The following is a 20,940-nucleotide window of genomic DNA, read 5'->3' on the forward strand; positions in this document are numbered from 1 at the left end:
CCCTTCCCGGTGTGGGAGCCTCTTCCTCTCCCCTCCTCCCCTTTCCGCCTGTCTCCCTCTCTCTCCTCTCCTTCTCCTCTCAGCTCGCCGGGCGACCCTGCTCCTGCCTCCCACATTAATGGCGGCATCTTCGGAGGACGATATAGACCGGCGGCCCATCAGAAGAGTCCGCTCCAAGAGCGACACTCCGTACCTCGCGGAGGCCAGGATCTCCTTCAACCTAGGGGCAGGTAAGGACGCCCCCTCGCCTGCCCCGCTCTGCCACCCGGCTGGTCCCTGGCTTCCCTCCAGCCGCTGTCCCCTGGCGGCCGTGCCCTCCCCGCCCCCGCCTACCCAGCCGGGCGCTGCTCTCTGCGCTCTTTGTGTCGCCGGTGTGCGGAGGGCGTGTGCGTGTGTGTGCGCCCGCGTGAGTGTGTGTAGCAGGGGTGGGGGAGGGGTGCGTGGAGCCCTACATCCGCCCGGGAGTCACACGCGGGCTCTCCCCTTCCAGGAAGAGAAGAAAGTGTTGTCAGCGCTAACAATGACACTGGGAAGCCCGGGCTGGTGGGGACGCCGGTGCGCTGGCTGGCTGTGGGCGGAGGGGCTGGCGAGGCTCGCTGGCGGGGCTGCTGCTACCGCGTGGAACTTGTTGGTGACATTCAGACTCTGGTGATTTGGACGGGTGGATGCCACTGCTGCGGTGCTGGAGTGGGGAGAGGGGGTGGGGCTGACTGCGGGGGACAGAACCTTCTCCTGGCACCAAGCAACTGGCAGGCAACGTGGTGGTCGTCATAAAAGCGTGGGCTACAGGAGGCACGTTGGGTGACTTGACGCTGTCATGGGAACTGGTGCTGCAAGTGGCCCAGGTTGAATAAGGTGAAAAGGGTAACTGGTGTGGAGGAAGGGAGAGCAGGGGGCAGGAGAGGAAGGAGGGCAGAGGTAAGGAAAGAGGGAAAGAGGGGAGGGAGGGAGGAACAGGAGGAAAAGAGAAGCCAAGAAGGGAGAGAGGGCAGCAGAAAGCAGAGCCAGAGATTCAGAGTGGAACCTGCCTCAGTTGAGTCCACTCAGGTTCCCTAATAGGAACCCCAGAGTCTGCTGCTGTGCCCAACTCGCCCCCGGAGCCAGCTGTTCATTGCTGAGAAGAAGTTATCCACCACTAACTCCTCGGTGCTGCCGCCTCTTCTGATAACTCCTAAGCCTCACCCCTAGCTGTGTCTCTTCCTCTCCAGGGTCTCCTGTTAATTCAGTGACTCCCCTGCCAAAAGAGTGGGAGCTTGTTCCTGAAGGCTCACTTTCCATATAAGTTTTGAAAAACAGGCAATACTTTTTTTTCCCTCCCTTTAGGAAATTAGACCCTTGAAAATGGAACTGAATTAAATATTCTGTGTGTGTGTGTGTGTGTGTGTGTGTGTTAGAGCAAAGTGAAGCTTCAAGTGATAAGTATTTTTCTCCTTGTTGAGAAGTTTGGGCAAAAGAGAACACTCTGCCTAGAAAGGAAAGATTCATTGACTAAGCAACCACATATTTGTGGTTGGAAGAATGGGGACTGCATGTGCCAAGGTAGCCCAGTTGGTTGGAGTTTGATTTTACTGTGTCGGTGATTTGTTGTTTTTTTTTTTTAGTCATACAAATCCAGTCACTCTCTAAATGGTTGCCTCTGGCTTTGGGGATAGAGAAAAGAGGACTTCTTCAAGGAAGCTCTGATGTGTCATGCTGTGGTAGCTTGTGGTGTTCATCTCAGAGTTGGTGATCCCTTGCTTGTGTATTCCAGATTTAGCATAGGGTTATGAAGGGTGTTTTAAAGGACTGAGAAGAGCTTTTTAGGACTGAGTTTTGTTTTTCCAAACCTGGGACATGAGAAGTTATTCCATTGACCCCTTAGTGTAGGAAAAGGACTAATGCCACTAGTAAAGGTTGTTAACCTTCTACTGGCACTCTCAATAAAACAAACAATAAAACAAAGCACTCAGAACGGGTTTCAAGTTTCCACTTCTACTCATTACTTTGAGCCACTTTGCCAACAAATTAAACCCAGTGACTTGCCATCTTTTATTCTGGTTAAATTGCTCTGGAGTCCAATTAAGAGATTGGCTCAGGCAGGATTTGTCTCCCTTTGATCTGCAAATAAACAAACCAGGAAAGTATTCTGTCCCTTCTGTATGTCCCTTAAAATACCCCAAATGCAAAAATGCAAAACGTCAAGAAGATACCAATGAGAAAGAAATGCTGTGGAAGGAGGCTGGTGAAGGGGGAGGCAGGCTGGATGGCTGCTGCTGCGCACAGCGGAGCTGTCCTCTCTCGGTGGTGCTGAAGTGAAGGGGGAGGAGGCAGAGATGTGCTTGTGAGCCGGACAGCGGAGGAGGGGTGCTCAGGCCTTCTCTGTGATGGGATCTCAGGGGAAATGCGGAAGATGTGACCACAGAAACTTTTCTATACCTTCCCACCCCCATTTGCCGCCTGTTTACTACGCCTCACGCCTACTGCTCCACTGCTCAAATTGGGCATTTTTTTGCTCCAATTTTGCACCGGCTGCTCACTCCTGGGGCTTTGTTTATTTTCCAGCTGGTTTCTGGTTGCTTTCCTAACAAAGTAAGATGTACTCGCAGATGTGCCTTTCCCCCGCGTTTAAAAGTAATTGTAACCCCTGATTTTAAAAAGCAAGCAGCCTTGTTTATCTCCTCGAGCAGCAAGTTGTAATTAAACTATTAGCGTCATTATCAGCGTGGCTGAACAGAGAAGCCTGCATACTTCCCATAAATTACATAATTTGCGCATAACAAGAATTTGGTCTGTCTCTTAACAATTTATAAACAATGAAGCAAACATGCATTCCCCTACCCTTTCTTTCCATCTCTCATGCCCCCAAACACTCACTCACTGTTCATACTTTCCAGATAAATCCTTTATTGTTTTAAACTACTCCTGTTAAATATTTGCTTTCCCACACCCACTCTTTGTGTATAAATCCATCTTTAATATTTTAGAGGCTTAGGAATGCTTCAAGGAAATAAATATACACATATTAATTTTATTTGGCTATCCTGAAATCATCGTGGGTACAAACTAGCTTCCACCAATCTGTAAAGTTGCCAAATAAAGTGGACTGGGCATTTGGAATACAAATTAAACACTTCCGCATTCCTTCAACTACACCCTGCCCCTGATAATACTTAATATCATTTTGAAAATTACTCCAGAGATTGAAAAGGATATATCCCCTCACCTGCATTCCCAAATCAGACACCGAATAACCCCCAAATGGGGGTCTATCATCACTTTTACGAAGATGTTAATTTTAAGGTTCAGCCTAGAGTGAAAGAACAGAAATTTTCTGAATTGTGTCTTTTATTTGTCCCAAAGAGACCCTTTTCAAGGTTTTAAACTTATTTCAGCATTTAGAAGATATAAATCTTGATAGATGGTTGTTTGCTGAAGATAGTATAAATGCTAGCAAAAATTTTATCAATGTATTTGCTGAGAGTCAGATACATCAGGCTTCCTTTAAAACATTGAAAGTGCTCCCCTCCGGGATGGGGGGAGAGATTCAAATGTGTTAAAGGACATTCTGATACAGAAGAGTAATATGTTCACACTGTTAGTAGCAAGTGTTCTAATTGTGTTCGCACTTAGTGGTGAGCATCATTGACATTTAGCTTGAGAGTTCACCCTGCTTCATGAAATCATTCATTTACTACATCAAACTGGATGCAATGAAGAGTTATAGCTCCTCTATCAGGTACTTCCCTGGGGTCCAATGTATTCTATTTATCTTTATATTGACATTATATAGAAGATATCCAGTATATAGGTGGTGATAAAACTGAAAAGTTCTCTATAATTGAGTGAATAAATGTGTTATGGTAAGGAGAAGAATTATACCCATCTAAAACTTCTTAAAGGGATCGAGGAAGAACTGCTAGTCATCCTGATGATTAGGACTGTTTAAACACAAAAATATTGGGCCCTATCGAAAAGAAGGACTTCTCAATGTTTTTCTAACTGGATACTCAATACTTTTCTAATCATCAGGAGGTTACTCTTTCCTGGCACTCCAGAATTGCTTTTGTATGGGGAGATTTTAAATGAATGCCATGGTTAACTCCAGCAAGCTTATACTCTTTATGGAGCTGGGATCTGTTTTAGTGTCACCCAAGGATAGCTGTTTTTGACTTCCAGTGGTCTCTTTCACTCTTTCAGTCCCAGAGAATGAAGGAGTTAGAATTGGTTTGTTCTGGCTACCTATAAGAATCAGGTAGATGAAGAGGAAAAAGTGGGTTTCAGGAGACCCTTTTCTATCCCTCTTGAAAAGAAAGACCTTTATCCCTTAGCCACATTTTGAAAGCCCATGATCTTGAGAAGTGGCAGCTCAGAACATAGTGTCATCACTTCGCATTGAGAACCATCCCTGGGGAAATTGTGCTGAACTGAAATTGTTTCTCCTACCTTAATTTCTTAGTAATCATCCTCCATTCCTCTTTCCCTGAAGAAGGCCAGTGTATCCCTCTTAATACTTTTTTTTGTTGCTGATTTCAGATTGAAGGAAGATCTTTTGGGCCTGGCTTTTATTGGGTGACCTTAACACTCTTTTTAAGTGTTGCTTCTCATATTTAATAGCCAAAATTCAAGTAGCCAACCACAGTGCTAACCAGAGGTCTCTGTTGTAGGAGGCTTTCCTTCTTGTGTGCCATAGTTAAGTCAGCTAACTTAATAACCTCATTATGTCATGCATTGAAGTGGTGCTAATGAAGATCACCCACGTAATGTAAATGATGTAAACAAGGTACAGGAAAGCAAGTGATTAGCACTAGGAATAAATGGGAAATCTTTTTCCACAAGTATTTAATGTGGCTATTTATGATATTATTGTTTCCACAATGACATTTATGAGGCAACTTAAACATAAAATCTTGCCGCAGTCTGGCTGGGCATAAATCTCGAGCCACTGAAGCAGGAACAAACTTTATTTTTGAACTTCAGGAAAACACTTCACACAGCTCCCGGGGAATCCTCCCGAATGCCATGCGGGCGATATCTCTCCCGGAAATCCCTCCTCCTGCACTTCCCCAACCAATGGGAACTCTCGGGGAATCCCCGGAAATCCCCACTAGAACTCCAAAATAGTGCGAGAACTAAAAAGTTGCGGCAGAGGCGGATAGTAATGCCTCGCCTGTCAATCAATACTGTTGGTAAAATGCCAGGGGCCATACAGACTCGGCCATGGCTCTCAGCAAAATCTGTGTTGAGTAATTAAATGCACTTAGGATCTATGGTCTGGGTGTTCTTAGTGTTTTAAAACCATCTAGGGAGATGGAAACCTCTCTACTTCCTGATGATCACATGAGCTGCTTCCCTCCACCTCACTCCTCCCTGTGACATCCTGCCTCACCTCAAGTCCCAAAGAATGGAGCCAGCGATCTATGGAAAACCATGAGCCCTCAAATAAACTCTTCCTCCTCTACAAAAAAAAAAAAAAAAAAAATAGATGGTCATAATAGTGCCAGACNAAAAAAAAAAAAAAAAAAAACCATCTAGGTATTGTATTTGTTACTATTTTATAGCTAATGGTAAGCTACTTCTTTGGTTTGTCTATATGTTTGCATATGATTTAAACTTCATGGAAGTCCACAGAGGTGTGTTTTAGATAAAAAAAAAAATGTGAGATGAGAGTCAGAAGAACTTGATTCTTAAGTGCTGTATACTAAGACATGGGCAAGCCATTTCACCTTTCTGGGTTTTCCTCATTCAGCTCTAACAAGAGATTGGATTTAAAATCTTTAAAGTTTCATCCAGTGTAAAAATAACTAGTGTTTCTAACTGTAGCTGTGTTATTGAATATATGCTATACCGCTGATTTTATAAGTAATTTATTTAAGGTATAAAACACAGAGAAAAATATAATTACAATAAGAATGAAATATTTGACTACTGCAAAGTTATTGAAATGTGTTGAACTAAGAAAGAAACAGGGGGGCTGGGGTTGTGACTCAGTGGTAGAGCGCTCACCTAGTGCAGGTAAGGCACTAGGTTGAATCCTCAGCATCACATAAAAATAAAGGCATTGTGTCCACCTACAACTAAAAAAATATTTTTAAAAAAGAACAGGGGCTGGGGATGTGGCTCAATCATGAAAGCATTTGCCTAGCATGTGTAAGGTCCTGAGTTCAATCCCCAGCATTGCTGACAAACAAAAAATACACATTATATGCACCATATTAGTTAAAATATTTTAAATATGGATATTCAGGAATTAATCTTAGCACATTTTATGCTGTTTAAATATTTATTGTACGATTGCATAAGATATTGACTGGAGAAATTTACATAATAAATGGATAGTGAGTAAACTAAATATTAATCCAGTTCCTAATTGGCATCTCAAGTCTTTTAACCTGTACTCCTTTATAGTTAAAATGGCATGGGTAGGTAAGATCTATGTGTTGCCCTTATTCTTTTAGACTACCAGGGTAGGTAAACATCAGTGTAGACCTGTGAAATGCCAGAACTCAGCACAAGTGGATTCACAAAGAGTAATCCTAACCTCTAGGCTCAGAGAGGCCATGAATTACAAAGGACTTTTTTCCTTTTTTCTTTATAGGCATATAAGCTGGAAGGAGCAAATAAGTTATTTGTCATAATAAATGCAACAGTTGCTTATGAATAATTATATACATATATTTTAGTACCAGAGCAAACATTTTTAAAGTTACTTATAGAGTTATTCTTTGATGTATGCAACTTCAACTCATGATAATTACTTAGTGCACAAGTAAACAAGTGGGAACAGAGGACAATTTATAGAGCTTACTTTTTCTCCTTAACTTAATGGAGTAAAAAAGGGGGGGGGGCATCAAGTATAGCCAGTGTGCTATGTGAGCAGAAGAGAGCCCAAGAAAACATCTGATACAAAGTGATTTTCACAGTATGCTACAAGACAAACTCCACATTTTCATATTTGTTTCATCAATGACAGGTGCTAAAGTAGATGTGATTTCCAGGGGGAAAAGTGGATCATGTGAACAATTTAAATGCTTTAATTTGTAAGTATTTCATATAATGAAAGATAGTTAAATGGAAGCAAAATCAATTTGATGGCCTTACTGAGGGATGACAGACTCATCACTTTGTACCCGGGTTGCTGAAGGACAGCAGGGATGTCCTCACGCTAGCAATTATTTAACATTTATGAATCTAAGTGCTGGGTAAAAGCTTCTAGGTTTCCTATTGATCTTTTCTGCCACGCTTGTGTACCCCCAACTAATAATTCAGCAGCAGGATCTCTGATAGTATATACTTGGGCTGTGATTGGAGTCATGAGAATTCATTGTATGGAGTCATGAGAATTCATTGTATGTCTTGGTTTTGAATCTATTCTGAATTTTATCAATATGATCATTTGCCATTTATGGTCACAGAAAGCCCTGTGATTTCTGGATTACATTCCATCAAACCACAAGTTAGTTTAGTATTAAATCATGTTAAAATGAAAGGTACAGAAAGAGCTGTATTACTCTTGAGTTCCTCCTTTATTCCACCTGGGCCCTTTATTTGGGGGGAGAGGCTATGAGATAAAATGACCTACACCCCCAGCCCTTTTTATATTTTATTTAGAGACAGGGTCTCATTGAGTTGCTTAGGGCCTTGATAAGTTGCTGAGGCTGGCTTTGAACTCAAGATCCTCCTGCCTCAGCCTCCCAAGCCACTGAGATTACAGGTGTGCCACAAATAACATCTTAATCTCATGAATTTTAACTTCTAAAAATGGATTATGGGTAATGAAGAATATAAAGGTGGAATATCCCTTATCCAAAATGATTAGGACCCATAAATGTTTCAGATTTTGAATTTTTTGTATTTTTGATATTTGCCTAGACTTTAGAGTATTCCTAAATTGAAAAATCTGAAATCCAAAATTCTCTATAAAGTTGATGGTGCACAAAAATTTTTAGATTTTGGAGCATTTTGGATTTGGAGTTTTTCAGATTAAGGATGCTCAAACTGAATATGTAAGTAAATTATATAATATGCTCTAAATTAATGTGTTAAGGCCAAAAATGAATAAAGCAGACTAAGAGATTGAGGTATGTAGAAGCAAAAAGAAAAGTGGGTTACAGGATTAGCAGCATGGAGAAACAGTTTTATCCAGGCTCTTCATCACAGGTGAAAGAATGGACAATGTCAGTGTGGGTTGGGGTGCGGAGAGGGCTGAGAAAAGGCAAAGATAAAGGATCTATACCCAGCGTTCCAGGGATGGTAAGGAGCCAAGGCTGGCTGGAGAGGAGCAGGTGAAGCAAGAGGGGAGAGTGGACAGGGAGCAGGGATCCCACTGTGCAGGGTCCAGTAAGCCATTGCAAAGACCTCACTCTTGGTGAAGCGCAGAGTAGTGCAGGGGTTTGAGCCCTGCTAGGTTTTAAGGGATCGCTGGGTTTGTTATGTTAAGAATTGGCTGTGGCGGGGCAGTGACGAAGCAGGATAGCCAGTTTGGAGGCTATTCTAGAAAACCAGAGAAACAATGGTGGCTCCCCAGCATGATCCTGCAGAAGCCGTGGGAAGTGGTCGGAGCCCATATGTATTTGAAGGTCTGGCCAGTAGGCTTTCTGGATGGACTACATGTGCCTGGGAGAGAAGAAGAGCCAGGAGTACTTCAAAGGCTTGACCTGAGTAATTGGAAGGACAGAAAGGCCATCTGGGGTCTGGCGGAATGGTCAGGAGTTCTAGGACAGATGTGCCAAGTGTGGTATGTGCACTAGACATTTAGTGGAGGGAGTAGATGGATAAAATGAGGTCTGGCCTAGAAATGAATATTTGAGTTGTTATATAGAGAACATTCAGTGGACAGAGAGTAGTTACTACACTTCTGGGCCAAGGGCATGTTAAGCATTTGTCCATTTATTTATCACAATGACCCTAGGAGATTGCCATTATTATTATTGTCCTCCTTATTTTATCCACACGAAAACTCAGTTGCAGAGAAGTTAAATAACTTAGCAAATTACAACTAACAAGAGAAAGAACTGTCATTTGGACCATGTTTTATATGACTTCGAAGCCTATGTTCTTGGTGGCCATGATTTACCCCAAGAGAGTAAGATTACTAATGTGACTGGCTTTGTCCCGAGATCGCAATTCAATCTGAACGTAGCTGAAGAAAAGGAAAAGACGGAAATGGGAATGTGTCCTAATAGTATTTTTGAAAATTGGGGGCAGGAGCTGAAGTGTATCACCCCACATTAACATATGTATGTATTTATAATTGGAATGGAACTTCCCCCGAAAACCCTGACAAGGTGCAAATATACTGTGGTGTTTCCATATTATCCTATCCCATCCGTTCCCACTCCAGGCATTCTAATATATTTTAATTGTGAGTGATTTTACAACCCACAGTCTGAAAAAACATCACTTAATTGGTGGTTTTCTAAGGGCTATTTCTCAGGAAAAACTATTTGCAAAAAACATTCCCACTGAATGAGTGTGGCAAATCCATTCTCTCATCTGGACACGAATTTAAGGTGAAAGAGAAGAATCCTATTTTTAATTTTACTCATTTTACATTTGGGACTTTCTTACCCCAAGGCATCATAGGCACAGAGCCCTGTTCAGGATATTCCTAGAAGCCCACAAAAACATTTTAATTTCTTTTAAAGTTGAAAGGAAAAAAATAATACAAAGCAGGCTGTGGATTGTGTTTGTCATTATACTAACACCAACCTCCCCCTGCCTCAGTGTTCTCTCCTGTGAAATGGGATAAATGATGGTGACTCTATGAATTTTTTTTTTTTAAGAACAAATAATTTAATGAACATGAAACCCAGACTAGCGCCTGGCATGGTGGGAGTGTGGACTCCTTAGCACAAAGTGGAGAATGAGGTCCATTATGTTTCTCTTTCCTGCTTCATCTTCTCCTGTCCTTCAAGATGATTTTACAGAATGATGTCCTTCTGGTGGGTCTGTCTTACTCCTAGAAGCAGAAGATCACATGGGGTACAGATCAGAAATTCACACATAAGGAGTCAGTTTTCGTGGGGTTAAATTTTACCATTATTGAATCCTTCTTGCTTGGACTACGGAATAAATATATGAAGACCAAAATGAGAAAGAAATTCACTCTTGGACTCTGAAAATTAGAGCAATTTTCGTGAATAGTCTATCCTCTGAAGTTGAGTAGATCAACCTTAAAAACATATCTTGCAATAGGTCATGTGGAAGTGAGGGAAACCTACTGGAAATTCCAACCACCTTCTGAATTTGGAGGAGATTGTTGAGTTTTAAGAGGATGAAAGGGCAGAGTAAGACATACAGGGAGAAGAAGAGAGGGAAATCAAGGAGGAGGCAGGTGAGAGAGAACTCAGCTTTTCAGTGGGAGGAGCCATTTCTGTAGGTCAGGTGAGCGCATCCCAAACCACAGCTTCTTACCTTGGCAAAGGTAACAGGAGCCTCTTTTTTTTTTTTTTTTTTTCTAAATAACAGACACAGTGTTGTGATGGGTCTGGAGATTTGCTAGTTCCTAAACCCAGTCTACCACATAAGAACTGAATCATTTCATTCATACTGCCAAGCCGGTAGTATGTGGCTGTCACTCTGCCTAAGTGTCACTGTTTCTTTGAGAACCAAGTGCGAACACACTTGGCCAACAATCCAGTGCTGTACAAAGGCCAGAAACAGGTGTGATGTGGGTGACTGAGACAGAATTCCACGCCTAACACTGGAGAAAAGAAGACGTAAGAATGAAAATGTAAAAAATAGACTAATCCTCCCCAAAGTGTTGCCTTTGCCACAGCCCCAAACTCTACACACCCTAGTACATCAAATAGGCTGAACACAGCACTTGCCAAACTATAACTGAGGCCAGGTTCATGCCTCTGCTATCAGTTTTCATCCTTATGCATAATGTGGCCTCCTTAGAATATTACTAGCATCAAGAGACCATGTGCTTGAATTTTACTAAGCACTTTTGAGTCACAGAAATTTTTAACTTCTCAGGGCAGGCCCAGCCTCACTCCGCCTGGCACCACGCCACCCGGCAGCACGCCACCCTCCAGCAACATCCTTGCTGCATCTGATCTCGAGGCTGACTGTAATCAGCAACAAAGCAACCCTTCAATAAGACCGGGACTTCTGCAGGCTGCCCCACGTATTAGAAACAGTTCTAGAAGCGATTTCTCCATGTTAACATTGTTGAGTTGAAATAGGACAGGCAGAAACAAAATTATGTGTGACGGGAATTTTACTTATTTATTTTCTTATTTTGTCTTTGGGTTTTACAGCCTGGAGTCTGCTAAACTATGGATTTCACTCATAAAGCAAACTAAAATTTTCAGCCTACTCTCTGGGCCTGACACAGACCCCACCAAATTCTGGTTTAGCACTGGTTCCCTATGACATAGAACCTAACATCCCCATGATTCTCATGCACGCATTTTTCTGTAGTTGATGTAAAACAAAAATACTTGATTTATAGATTTTGAACAAATTAGATGCTCAGCGCTTTATTACAGTTGTGCAAAATCTCACAATGACTAAATATTTTTGCAAGTAGTAAAATGGCTAGATAGTTTTCCTTTAATTTCCCTTGAAAGAAGTTTATTTTATATACACAGGAATAAATCATTAGTGTGGTTTCTGAGGTTTAGCCAAAGGTGGTCTCTGCACTCCACGTACCGATCAATCCTCACCACAAAAATCCTGCCCATGTTATGAAGCAACCAGACAGCTTTGCCAACTTATACCATCAAGCTTGGTTTGTAGTTTACTTGATTTGAAAAATCTTTGGTTTTCAAATTTGATTTATATGTTTGCATCTGTAGGTCAGGTAGTAGTATCTTTGGGGTATCTTGAAAAAAATTATTTTTAGAAATAAAAGATTTATTTTTATTTTTCTTGTCCATCAAAGTCTGAGTCAAACTGTGCCACTACTTGGATCAGAGAATAGTAACCGAGTCAATGGGGTGTGTTTCTCCTGCAAGAAACATCCTTAAAGATAATCCTAGGTCAAGCCAGAGTAAGCTCAAGTCAACCTTAAAGTCACTTCATTGGCCTCTGGGTTATAGCTCATATAAGATGATCTGTATGAACAAATTCTCTTGCAAAGCTGCCTCGTAAAGAAATACATCATCTGCACAGTGCTTTCATAAACCCAATTATAAGAACAATTCAGCAGAGTTATAGCTGCTGGGATCTGCGTCCTATAGCTGCCTGATTCCACATATTGCAGACAGTGAAGTGGAAATATTGAGGCGGAAAGGAAACAATATTGAATTTAACCAACAAAAAAAAAAGGCCAGGGTAATCACTCAATCAAGGGTAACTTTAGTGCTCTCTTATTACCATGTCGCCAACTTCCTTTGTGATAGGTGATGTGCCCTAAAAATAAACCTCTAAGCCAGTCCTTGGTATGCAAACAAGAATATACTGTCAATATCTCATTGACTTTACTTGCACAAAATTGTACAAGATTCAGCTAAAAATATTAGTTGGTGATTAAATTCAATCATCACAGTACTTTGTTAACTGAGCACTTTGGTGGTGAGTGGCAGAGAGGAACCTAAGGATACAACAAGAACACATTGTTTGTTAGTAATTAATAAAATAAATCATTGGGGGGAAAGTCCCAATTGTGAAAGATGTGATCTCTTTTAGTTTTATACCAAAACTACAATTCAGAAGATATTATGACTAATTTGTTAACCCACACAGGTTGAAATGGCAATACTGTTTTTGTAATCACATGGTTTATAATAAAAAGGCAAAGAAGAAGACAAAACATAGAGTAGATGTTAATGGTTGAAGGAAAGCTTTCCTGGAGCCAAGACCTGTCATTCAGAGGTGGACGACAATGAGAGGCATGTAAGGCTACTGGCATATTGATTGACTCCGTAGTGCACTCTCCACAATTGAGCAAGTAGACCCAGCACCACTGGGGTGTATTACAGCTAGTGTCATTTTCTTTAGTGTTTCTGGTTCTTAGAGGACTTTATTTTCTGTCACTTTCTGAAAAGCTCAAATACGGTGCCGTAGCCACAAGAAATCTTACGCTCATTCTAGTGTCTTTTCTAAATTATAACTGGTTTAATGCGTGCTCTTTGGTGACTTCAGGAAAAATAATGAAGTTATATATGTGGGCTCATAAAAAATGTTGATTTCCCCCTTAAATCCGTAGTTTCGGTAAATCTCTTGCTGAGGTTCCATTGGTTTTCTGCCCCGAGTCACAGAGCACTGGACAAGGTTAGTTTCTTGTCGTTTCTCTTCTCGCACTCCTGGCTCTGCCTAGTGTTTGCATAAAATGCTTCTCCAGGTGAAGGTCTAGAGGCTGAACAGCCAAGAGCAAAGGGCAGATGCAGAAAGTGTGTGGAGGTACAAGGCAGAGCTCTAGTCGTCCTCAGGAAGTGAGGCTCCCACTGATTTTCAGCATACCATCATGGCTAGGAGGAGGGAAATGCCTGAGATCATCATCTCATCTGTGAGTTGCTCTGGTCTGGTAAATGTGAAATGATTGTCTAATCCTTTGGTGGCCCAGGGAAGCTTTGTGGATGAAGTAAAGATAAAGGTGGATTTGTGTCACAGACCTGTTTGAATTCAGACTCTATCCAAACATTTTAGGGCAAGTTGATTATCTTTTTATTTTTATTTATTTTTTTATTTTGGGGGTCCAGGGATTGAATTCAGGGAGGCTTAACCACTGAGCAACATCCTCAGGCCCCTTCCCCCTTTTTATATATTTTATTTAGAGACAGGGTCTCGTTGAGTTCCTTAGACCCTGGCTAAGTTGCTGAGGCTGGCTTTGAACTCATGATCCTCCTGTCTCAGCCTCCCAAGCAGCTGGAATTACAGATGTGTGCCACCACACCTGGCAAGCTGATTATCTTTCTGAACTTCATCTTACTCGCCTGTAAACTGAATATGCTCATATCTCAGACTTGAGAGAACTGCATGAAAAGGAGACATAAAGTGAAGAACCTGGTATAGTAGGTGCTTATAGTAAGTATCTTTTCAACAACTCGAGCAAGAAACAGGCTTAGTTTGGTTATTAACCTAAAATCTCGATGCTATATCACAATGACAATTATTTAGTTAGATTACCCATAAATCTGTTATAAAAACCTGCTCATATTTTAAGGTAACGAGGATGTGCTGTCTTTATTGTGAGTCGTGGCATTAATTATCAATCTAACAAACATTCATCAAAGGCTGCTATATACTAACCCAATTTGACAGTTTCATAAACAACTAAATCTATCACTAGACACAACATCAAAAAGAGGACGGATTCCTTTTCCAAGGGAAGGAGCCATATCTGCTTTGTTCGCCCTTCCTCTTGGCTGGTCCGGGGCATGGCCTATATCGGATGCTCGAATAGTACTTGTGGAGGGAAGGAATGGGCAAGAGCCATGACCACTGGCTGTCATTCCTTCCTTGTAGCAGACTTGTTGGAGCTCTTTCTCATCATCTAGTGACGTCTGCAGACAGCCAGGTGCCTGGCCCTTATTCCTTCAGACAGTATTCTTATGCAGAAGCGTGGAGCTAGGCAGACACTGGTCAGGCCTCTCAGCATTGTTGTATCCACGTTTTCAGCCCCCTCCATACTGAGAAAGCATGCAGAGACCTGATGTTCTCAGAGCGTTTGTGTTTGGGTCCTAAAGAATGTGGAAAGGCTGGTGTTGATTTTTACTCTTTATATTATAGCTGTGGTGTCACTTGCGATGGTAAAGTAAAGGTAAAGGTGGTAATTAGCTCTCCTACGTTTATTCAGCTCATGGTCTCCTCCCAAGCGATTCCCGGAGTTGTGAAGAAAGATTTAGAGTGCAGATCTTGCAAAGAAGACCAGATGTCACATCTTCTGTGCTTTGGAAATAGGGATGGTTTTGATTTTACCCATTTTGAAAATGCAGAAATAGAAATTAAGCAGGTACTGTGTGACATACCATAGTATGTTTCCCTTCATTGACCTGCAGCGTTTTCTTTATGAGATGCACTCTAAGAATTGACACCGTGGTGACAAATTCAGGGGAACCTCCCAGTTGACATATTTCTAAAAATCATACCTAAGTTATATAAAATAATTTTACTACAATTGAAATAATGGACTCTACCACCCAAGGTCATCCTTCATCTCCAAATCATTAGACTCTGAACTTGAACTAAATAGAATTTTTCTTTAATTCTGCTGGCATACTCAGGCTGCCTTAAGATTAAGAGTAGGAAAATTATTTCAATATTTAAAGAACTGAATTAAAAGAGAGCTTAGAGATTGTCTATTTTAATGAGCACATCTTGCAAATGACCACAGAGCTAAGTGGTCCCTAAAGAAGAAAAAAATAAAATGAAAGGAGAACTTCTCAGAATCTAAGGCTTAATAGTACCTCGGTTCTAGGGTGTGATGGAGCCAAGTCTTGGGAGTTCACAAGAGCCCTCCGGGTATATTCTTTCCAACTTCATGATGGGAGCCATCACCTTGGTATCTTGAAGTGGGTAATGGAGGGAGTTTTTACACCTTAGGAATAAGCACACACTACCATCCATCAGCCAGTTTGAAACATTTATCAGCACACCACTGCGTCGCTCACAGTTGAGATGGAGATATGGTAGACATACTATAATCACTAAGTATACATGTAAGCACTTCAAGCATTTTTTGTTTGTTTCTTTGTTTTGTTTTGCTGCAAACAATATCGAAGGAAAAGCATCGAAATGGTTTTGCTTGGCCAATCAATTTAATTTGACAACTTAACATTCAAATGTTTATTGACTTCAAAGGATCTAAGAATGCATGGATAGGTAAACTCAGGAGTGCTTTTCTATTATTTTAAATGGGAACATCAATATGGCTAGGGTGAAGGATGGCAAGCACATCTGTTGAAAATGTTTCCATCTTTAGAACAGATATAAATTTATATGACCCAGAGATGCTTAAACATTTTTCATAGGAAATATTTTATTACCTTACATTGTGTTTGGGACACTTATGAAGATAAAGTGAATTGCTTTTTGCAGTCCATTCAATAATAAGTTCAAGGTGGTCAGCATTCCAACATACTATGCAGCGTTTCCACATATCCCAAAAAAAGCCACCATAATACATCAACTCTGTTTGGAATACAGTTTCAATCAAGTAGATGGTGAGTCATTTACAGTGTCACCGTGCCAGCCTTGCCAGCTGGGCAGATGTATCTTGAAGCAAGCTATCAGTAGCTCTTTAGAATCCTCCCTGCATTTTCTCCTCAGCACAATTGTTTGACTATTTCAGAGAGTTCTGAATGTAGACCTTCCAATGGGAGCATCTTAAATTATATTTCATTTTCCACAGATCACATGAGTTTTAAAAAATTTTTGTATAATATAATTTTTGTATATTTTAATGTGCCTGTATTTTATATTATTAGCGAATATTTGGGGGTTCATCATGACATATTCCTGAATGAATAACATCATTTGCTCCATTCTAATCCCGGTACTACCTCTTTCCCTCTCCTTCCTCCCCTAACCCCTTACCCCTACTTTATTGGTCTTCCTTCTATCGATTTATTTTTTTTAACTGGTGAATTATACTTTTACATAAAATTGAAATCCATCGTGATACATTCAGACATGCACATAGCATAATTTGGTCAATTTCATTCTACATGCTTTTTTAAAGCAATGTAAAGAAATATTCTGTTTGATTATTTTCTGAATAGCTCCTGACTCAAAGTTAATGCAGCCACAGATGAAACGAAGGTCCCAGGTGAGCACTCGACATGCTACGGGAGATGTGAACTAGCTCCTTCAAGTTCTTTACTGTCTCTTTGAAAATGTGACCAGAGGACAGTCATGGAGGATGACATGTGCACGTGTGGAGAAACCAAATCTGAATTTTGCATTTATGCACAGGGTTTAAAGATAATGAATGATAAAAAAAAATTGCCTTTTTGACGTAGGTCAAAACTCTTCAAGTTATTTCCAGGTACTCTGATGTGACAGAAAGCATAAATAGATTCAGAATCAGAGATTAATTAAGGAAATGGCCTAAGGATGGATGATTCCAGCAAACGTGACAAACTTTAACGGCATAAATAAACCCTGTCTGTGTTACGTAAGCATATTCTATCTAAACACATGAACCAGTGGAGATTCTTAGAGGTTTTTAGCCTAAATGTTATTGCACAATGGGCCTGGCATTTTTCTTGGGTGTAGAAAGTGAGACCTGGCACATTGAGACAATTTGATTTGTTAATTGAGAATTAGAATTGCTTGATTTTGACCAGTTGGTTGTGACTAGGTACACCGGTATCTTTGGGACAGTTGAACACCATCAAAGCCTTTTCAGGGAACAGATCTTAGGATCTATCAAACCCCTAGGGGGCAACAGATCCTGGGAAGAGAGTCCAAATTTTATTTCCTTTAAGGTCATGGTAGGATGAATTAGTAGGAAGGGGCAAAATAATGTGCTTTTACATTTTCTTTTCCTTTTTGAGACAGGCATGAGTTCCAGTCTCAGTTTGGGTTGGAGTCGCGGTTAGACCACAAGCTAAGGAATGCAGCCCAGAGGGCTTGAGCATCCCACCTGCAGTTTCACTAAGTACAGAGTTTGTGGATGGTCCCTTTGTCTTGCTTCCTCCTGGAAAAACTGGGGATCATAATCATGTCTGATTCACAGTTGTGAGGATTAGATAAGGCAGCGTGTATAAAGTTCTCAGCTTGGTTTGGGGTACACAGCAAGCACTCTGGAATGTTCGCGGGTGTTATGAGAAGAGAGGGCTGGCCCAGTCAGCCCAGGATGCTAATAAGCTGCAGAGGCTCTGCGCCTGCTGAGAAAAGAACTGCAGACAGACTCGGGTGAGCAGAGCCAGCTGGCTCAGCCACAAGATCCCTCCGTGAGTCCATGTTTTCACTTTGGTCCCCCTTTGACACAGGTCTGCTCAGAAGCTCAGAGCACAACCTCTTTAGCTCCCTGGGTCGAACCTTGGCTGAAGTAACCTGTCCCACGCATAGTTCAGGCTGTGATGAGGCAGCTTCAAGTCCTTCTTAGGCAATTCAACTTATGGGGTAAAGTATTTAACTCGGTAGGCAGGTAAAAGATGTGATATGCCAGTGTTTAGTCACATATAAATCTAACTGCTTGGGATGATGATGCAGTTTGAAATGTCAAAAGGCGTGGGAAGCCGGGGATGAGTCAGTAAAGACTCCAGGTCCTTTTGCCCTTCCATTTGGAGAGCCTGCTTGCTGTATCCTCACATCGTGGGGACTCCTAAAGTGCCTGCACAGTTATCCCGGAGTGGTAACATTGGAACCAGGTGTGAATCCATTTATTTCACAACACACATCTATTTAGCATCTCCTGTGCCCACACCATGAGCTAGATATTGGGGAAACAAAGGTAGATGAGCATGCCCCCTCATCTTTAGGACCTGATCCTGGTTGGGCAGAGGGATTACAAGTAGATGGTAACATAGTCGAGGTACTGATAAAGCACCAGTGCACACAGAATGAAGGGACCAGCCCTGCCTGGGAGCACTGGGAACTGGAAAAAGGAGGACACTTGGTCTGATTCTCCAAGGATGGGTAGCATATTTCCCTAGGATACATCATGTTTGGAGGGACCCGGGGGAAGGGTTTCATGAACTGAGGGCATTGTCATTAGAAGAAACTGGGCACAAAAATGCATCTGGCATTTAGGTCCCCTGGTTCATCAGGTTTTATATGTGCTTCTTTAGAAATATCTGCATGTGATCTTCAGAGCACCGGAGTGGCCATGGAGATACAAAGATACCTCTCCCTTGGGGTGCACAGAGGGTGAGGAGGATGCTGTGGAAGGGGAATATGATAGAGTACCCCAGTTCTTGAAGTCCTTTGTACTTGGAGGGAAGAACGCGATGGCGGGCCACCAGAAGAGTTTCAGGATCTAGTGTGGCTTTGGGTGAAGGTGGTGCTAAGGTAGAGCTTCAGGAATGAGAGGTGCCCGCCAGGGATGCCAGATTTTGTGTGTGTGTGTGTGTGTGTGTGTTTGTAGGTGTGAAGGCAAACAAAACAAAGAGCAAGAAAACTGGTAGGACCCAAGCATATCGTAGGAGCAGGAAAATAAAACAGATGAGAGAAAATTATACAGGACAAGGCAGGGACTTGTGGGTGTCGGTTTCAAGAAGCTCATGGTGGCAGAATGAGGAAGATGAAGGATAACAGTCTTACCAGAGAGGCAGGGAAATACAGCTTCATCTTTAGCATTTGACAGGACAGGATAAAGGTCTGAAGAGGCAAGTAATAGCAGAGGCAGGAAACTGCTTTATGTTAGGCTCTTTAAGAAGTAGAATGGCCAGGACCTCATCATCAACTGACTATGAGGGATGAGGGAGAGGGAGGGATGACCTGCCATTTTCTACCTTGGCCAACAGGGTAGGTGGAGGGTTCTCTGTTCAGGGAACAGAGGATGAGACAGATATTCACCAGACAAATGACTGAGCTCATACCCTGGCAGGTGGACTTGGAAGGTGGCATTCTAGGGAAGGATCCATTGAGTTTTGGAACTTGGGGAAATCCTTCATATTTACTGAAATCCTGCATGGGCAATATCTCCTGGTCAAGGATTCTTGTTCAGTATCATCAGTGGATTGTGTTGTGCAGATGCTTGGATCCCTTTACCACCTCAGAATGGCCCAACAAGGCCAGCTTAGGTTCCCAGCCCAGCTGCCCCCAGGTATCATTGGGCCTATCATTTTACCCTACTGTACCTTAAAATACCATTCTTGTCTATATTTGCCGTGTCGGGACAATGTCAGGAAGCCTAGTGTGGGGAGACCATGGGGAGAGATGGAGGAGGATTGGTAAGGGACTCCTAAAGGAGCATCCACGGCAGAGGGCTGCGGAGAGGTGGAGCCAAGTGGCAGCTGAGGTGAGAAGAGCCAGGCAAGGGGGACGGGGCCATCCAGGGAGCAGGAAGGGCCAGCAGGGCCGAACAGCAGACAGGCCAGGAGGACTAAACCACGTTGCTTTTATTTGTCAGAGAGAAAACAGTGACTTTATCATGGATTCTTTTAGTCAAGCGGTAGAAGCTCAGTCGCAGCAAGTAGAAGAATGAATGGAGGTGAGAAAACGGAGGCGATTTGGTTTCTCAGGGCTTGGGCTGTAGCTCAGTGGCAGAGACTTGCCTAGCATGCAGGAGACCCTGAGTTCCCGCCCCAACACCAAAATATAACTCAAAGACACTGGCTTTCAAGGTGTCCAGTCCCACATTCCCTAACTAGAGTGGGACACGTATCAGGGAGGTTTTGCACAGATGTGTGGCTAATCTGATTTCCCTGCTTAGTTCACATGCTCCCCGAAGAAGAGGCCCTGCTCCCTACAGAACTGGGCACATTCCAGAAGCCAACAGGACGTGCGTGTCCACATGTTCATTTTTGTCATGGAATTATTCAAACAACGTTAATTGTACGCATGCCAGTTCCAAATGTCTGTTGCATTTACAAATATGTGCACGGGCACATTTCTTAAGGAGAGAAAAGGGATTTTCTTAAGTTAGCTAGCAGTGGTGGATCTATAAAATACTATGGGGCTTCAATGGACAATTAGCCTCTTTCCCTGGGGATTTTCTTTTATTGAGATTTATTTTCAAGTGCTACAAGACATTTTATGCCCACTTCTGCATAGTGGCCTTTCTCTGACGTTCATCTGTAAAGTCACATCTTTTCTACCACAGTGTTTGGACCACATGTTATCCTTTGGTTGGGTTTTGTTTTGTTTTTTCCTTTGGGGCAGTGGTAAATGGTACTTGGGGTGGGTTTTATCATTCTCAAACACCAAGCAAATAAACTAATTGGGCTTCAGCATGAAATCAACTCTTCCCAGACAATGATTTATTGATCAAAAGCACCACCCTTGCCATTGCTCTTAAATTGAAAGCTCCATGTGAATTCATATCAGGTAAAGCATGACAAACAAAATGCAATAGTCCATGTTTAAAATTTCTGTTTGCCCTAGGATGTGTTATTTAAACTC

General features: G+C 42.0%; 1 protein-coding gene across 5 annotated transcripts in view; it reads left to right on the top strand.

Moving 5' to 3' along the window:
- Phactr1 (phosphatase and actin regulator 1) overlaps positions 1 to 20,940 on the top strand; it is a 500,641-nt gene that overhangs the window by 29,111 nt on the left and 450,590 nt on the right. For all 5 annotated transcript variants that reach the window (XM_048799804.1, XM_048799807.1, XM_048799810.1 and 2 more), the window contains exon 3: positions 84 to 230. In XM_048799804.1, coding sequence (XP_048655761.1) covers positions 84 to 230 — 147 coding nt within the window. The remainder of the gene's footprint in view (positions 1 to 83; positions 231 to 20,940) is intronic.

This window comes from Marmota marmota, unplaced genomic scaffold, assembly GCF_001458135.2.
Source record: "Marmota marmota marmota unplaced genomic scaffold, marMar, whole genome shotgun sequence".
Classification (NCBI taxonomy): Eukaryota; Metazoa; Chordata; class Mammalia; order Rodentia; family Sciuridae; genus Marmota; species Marmota marmota.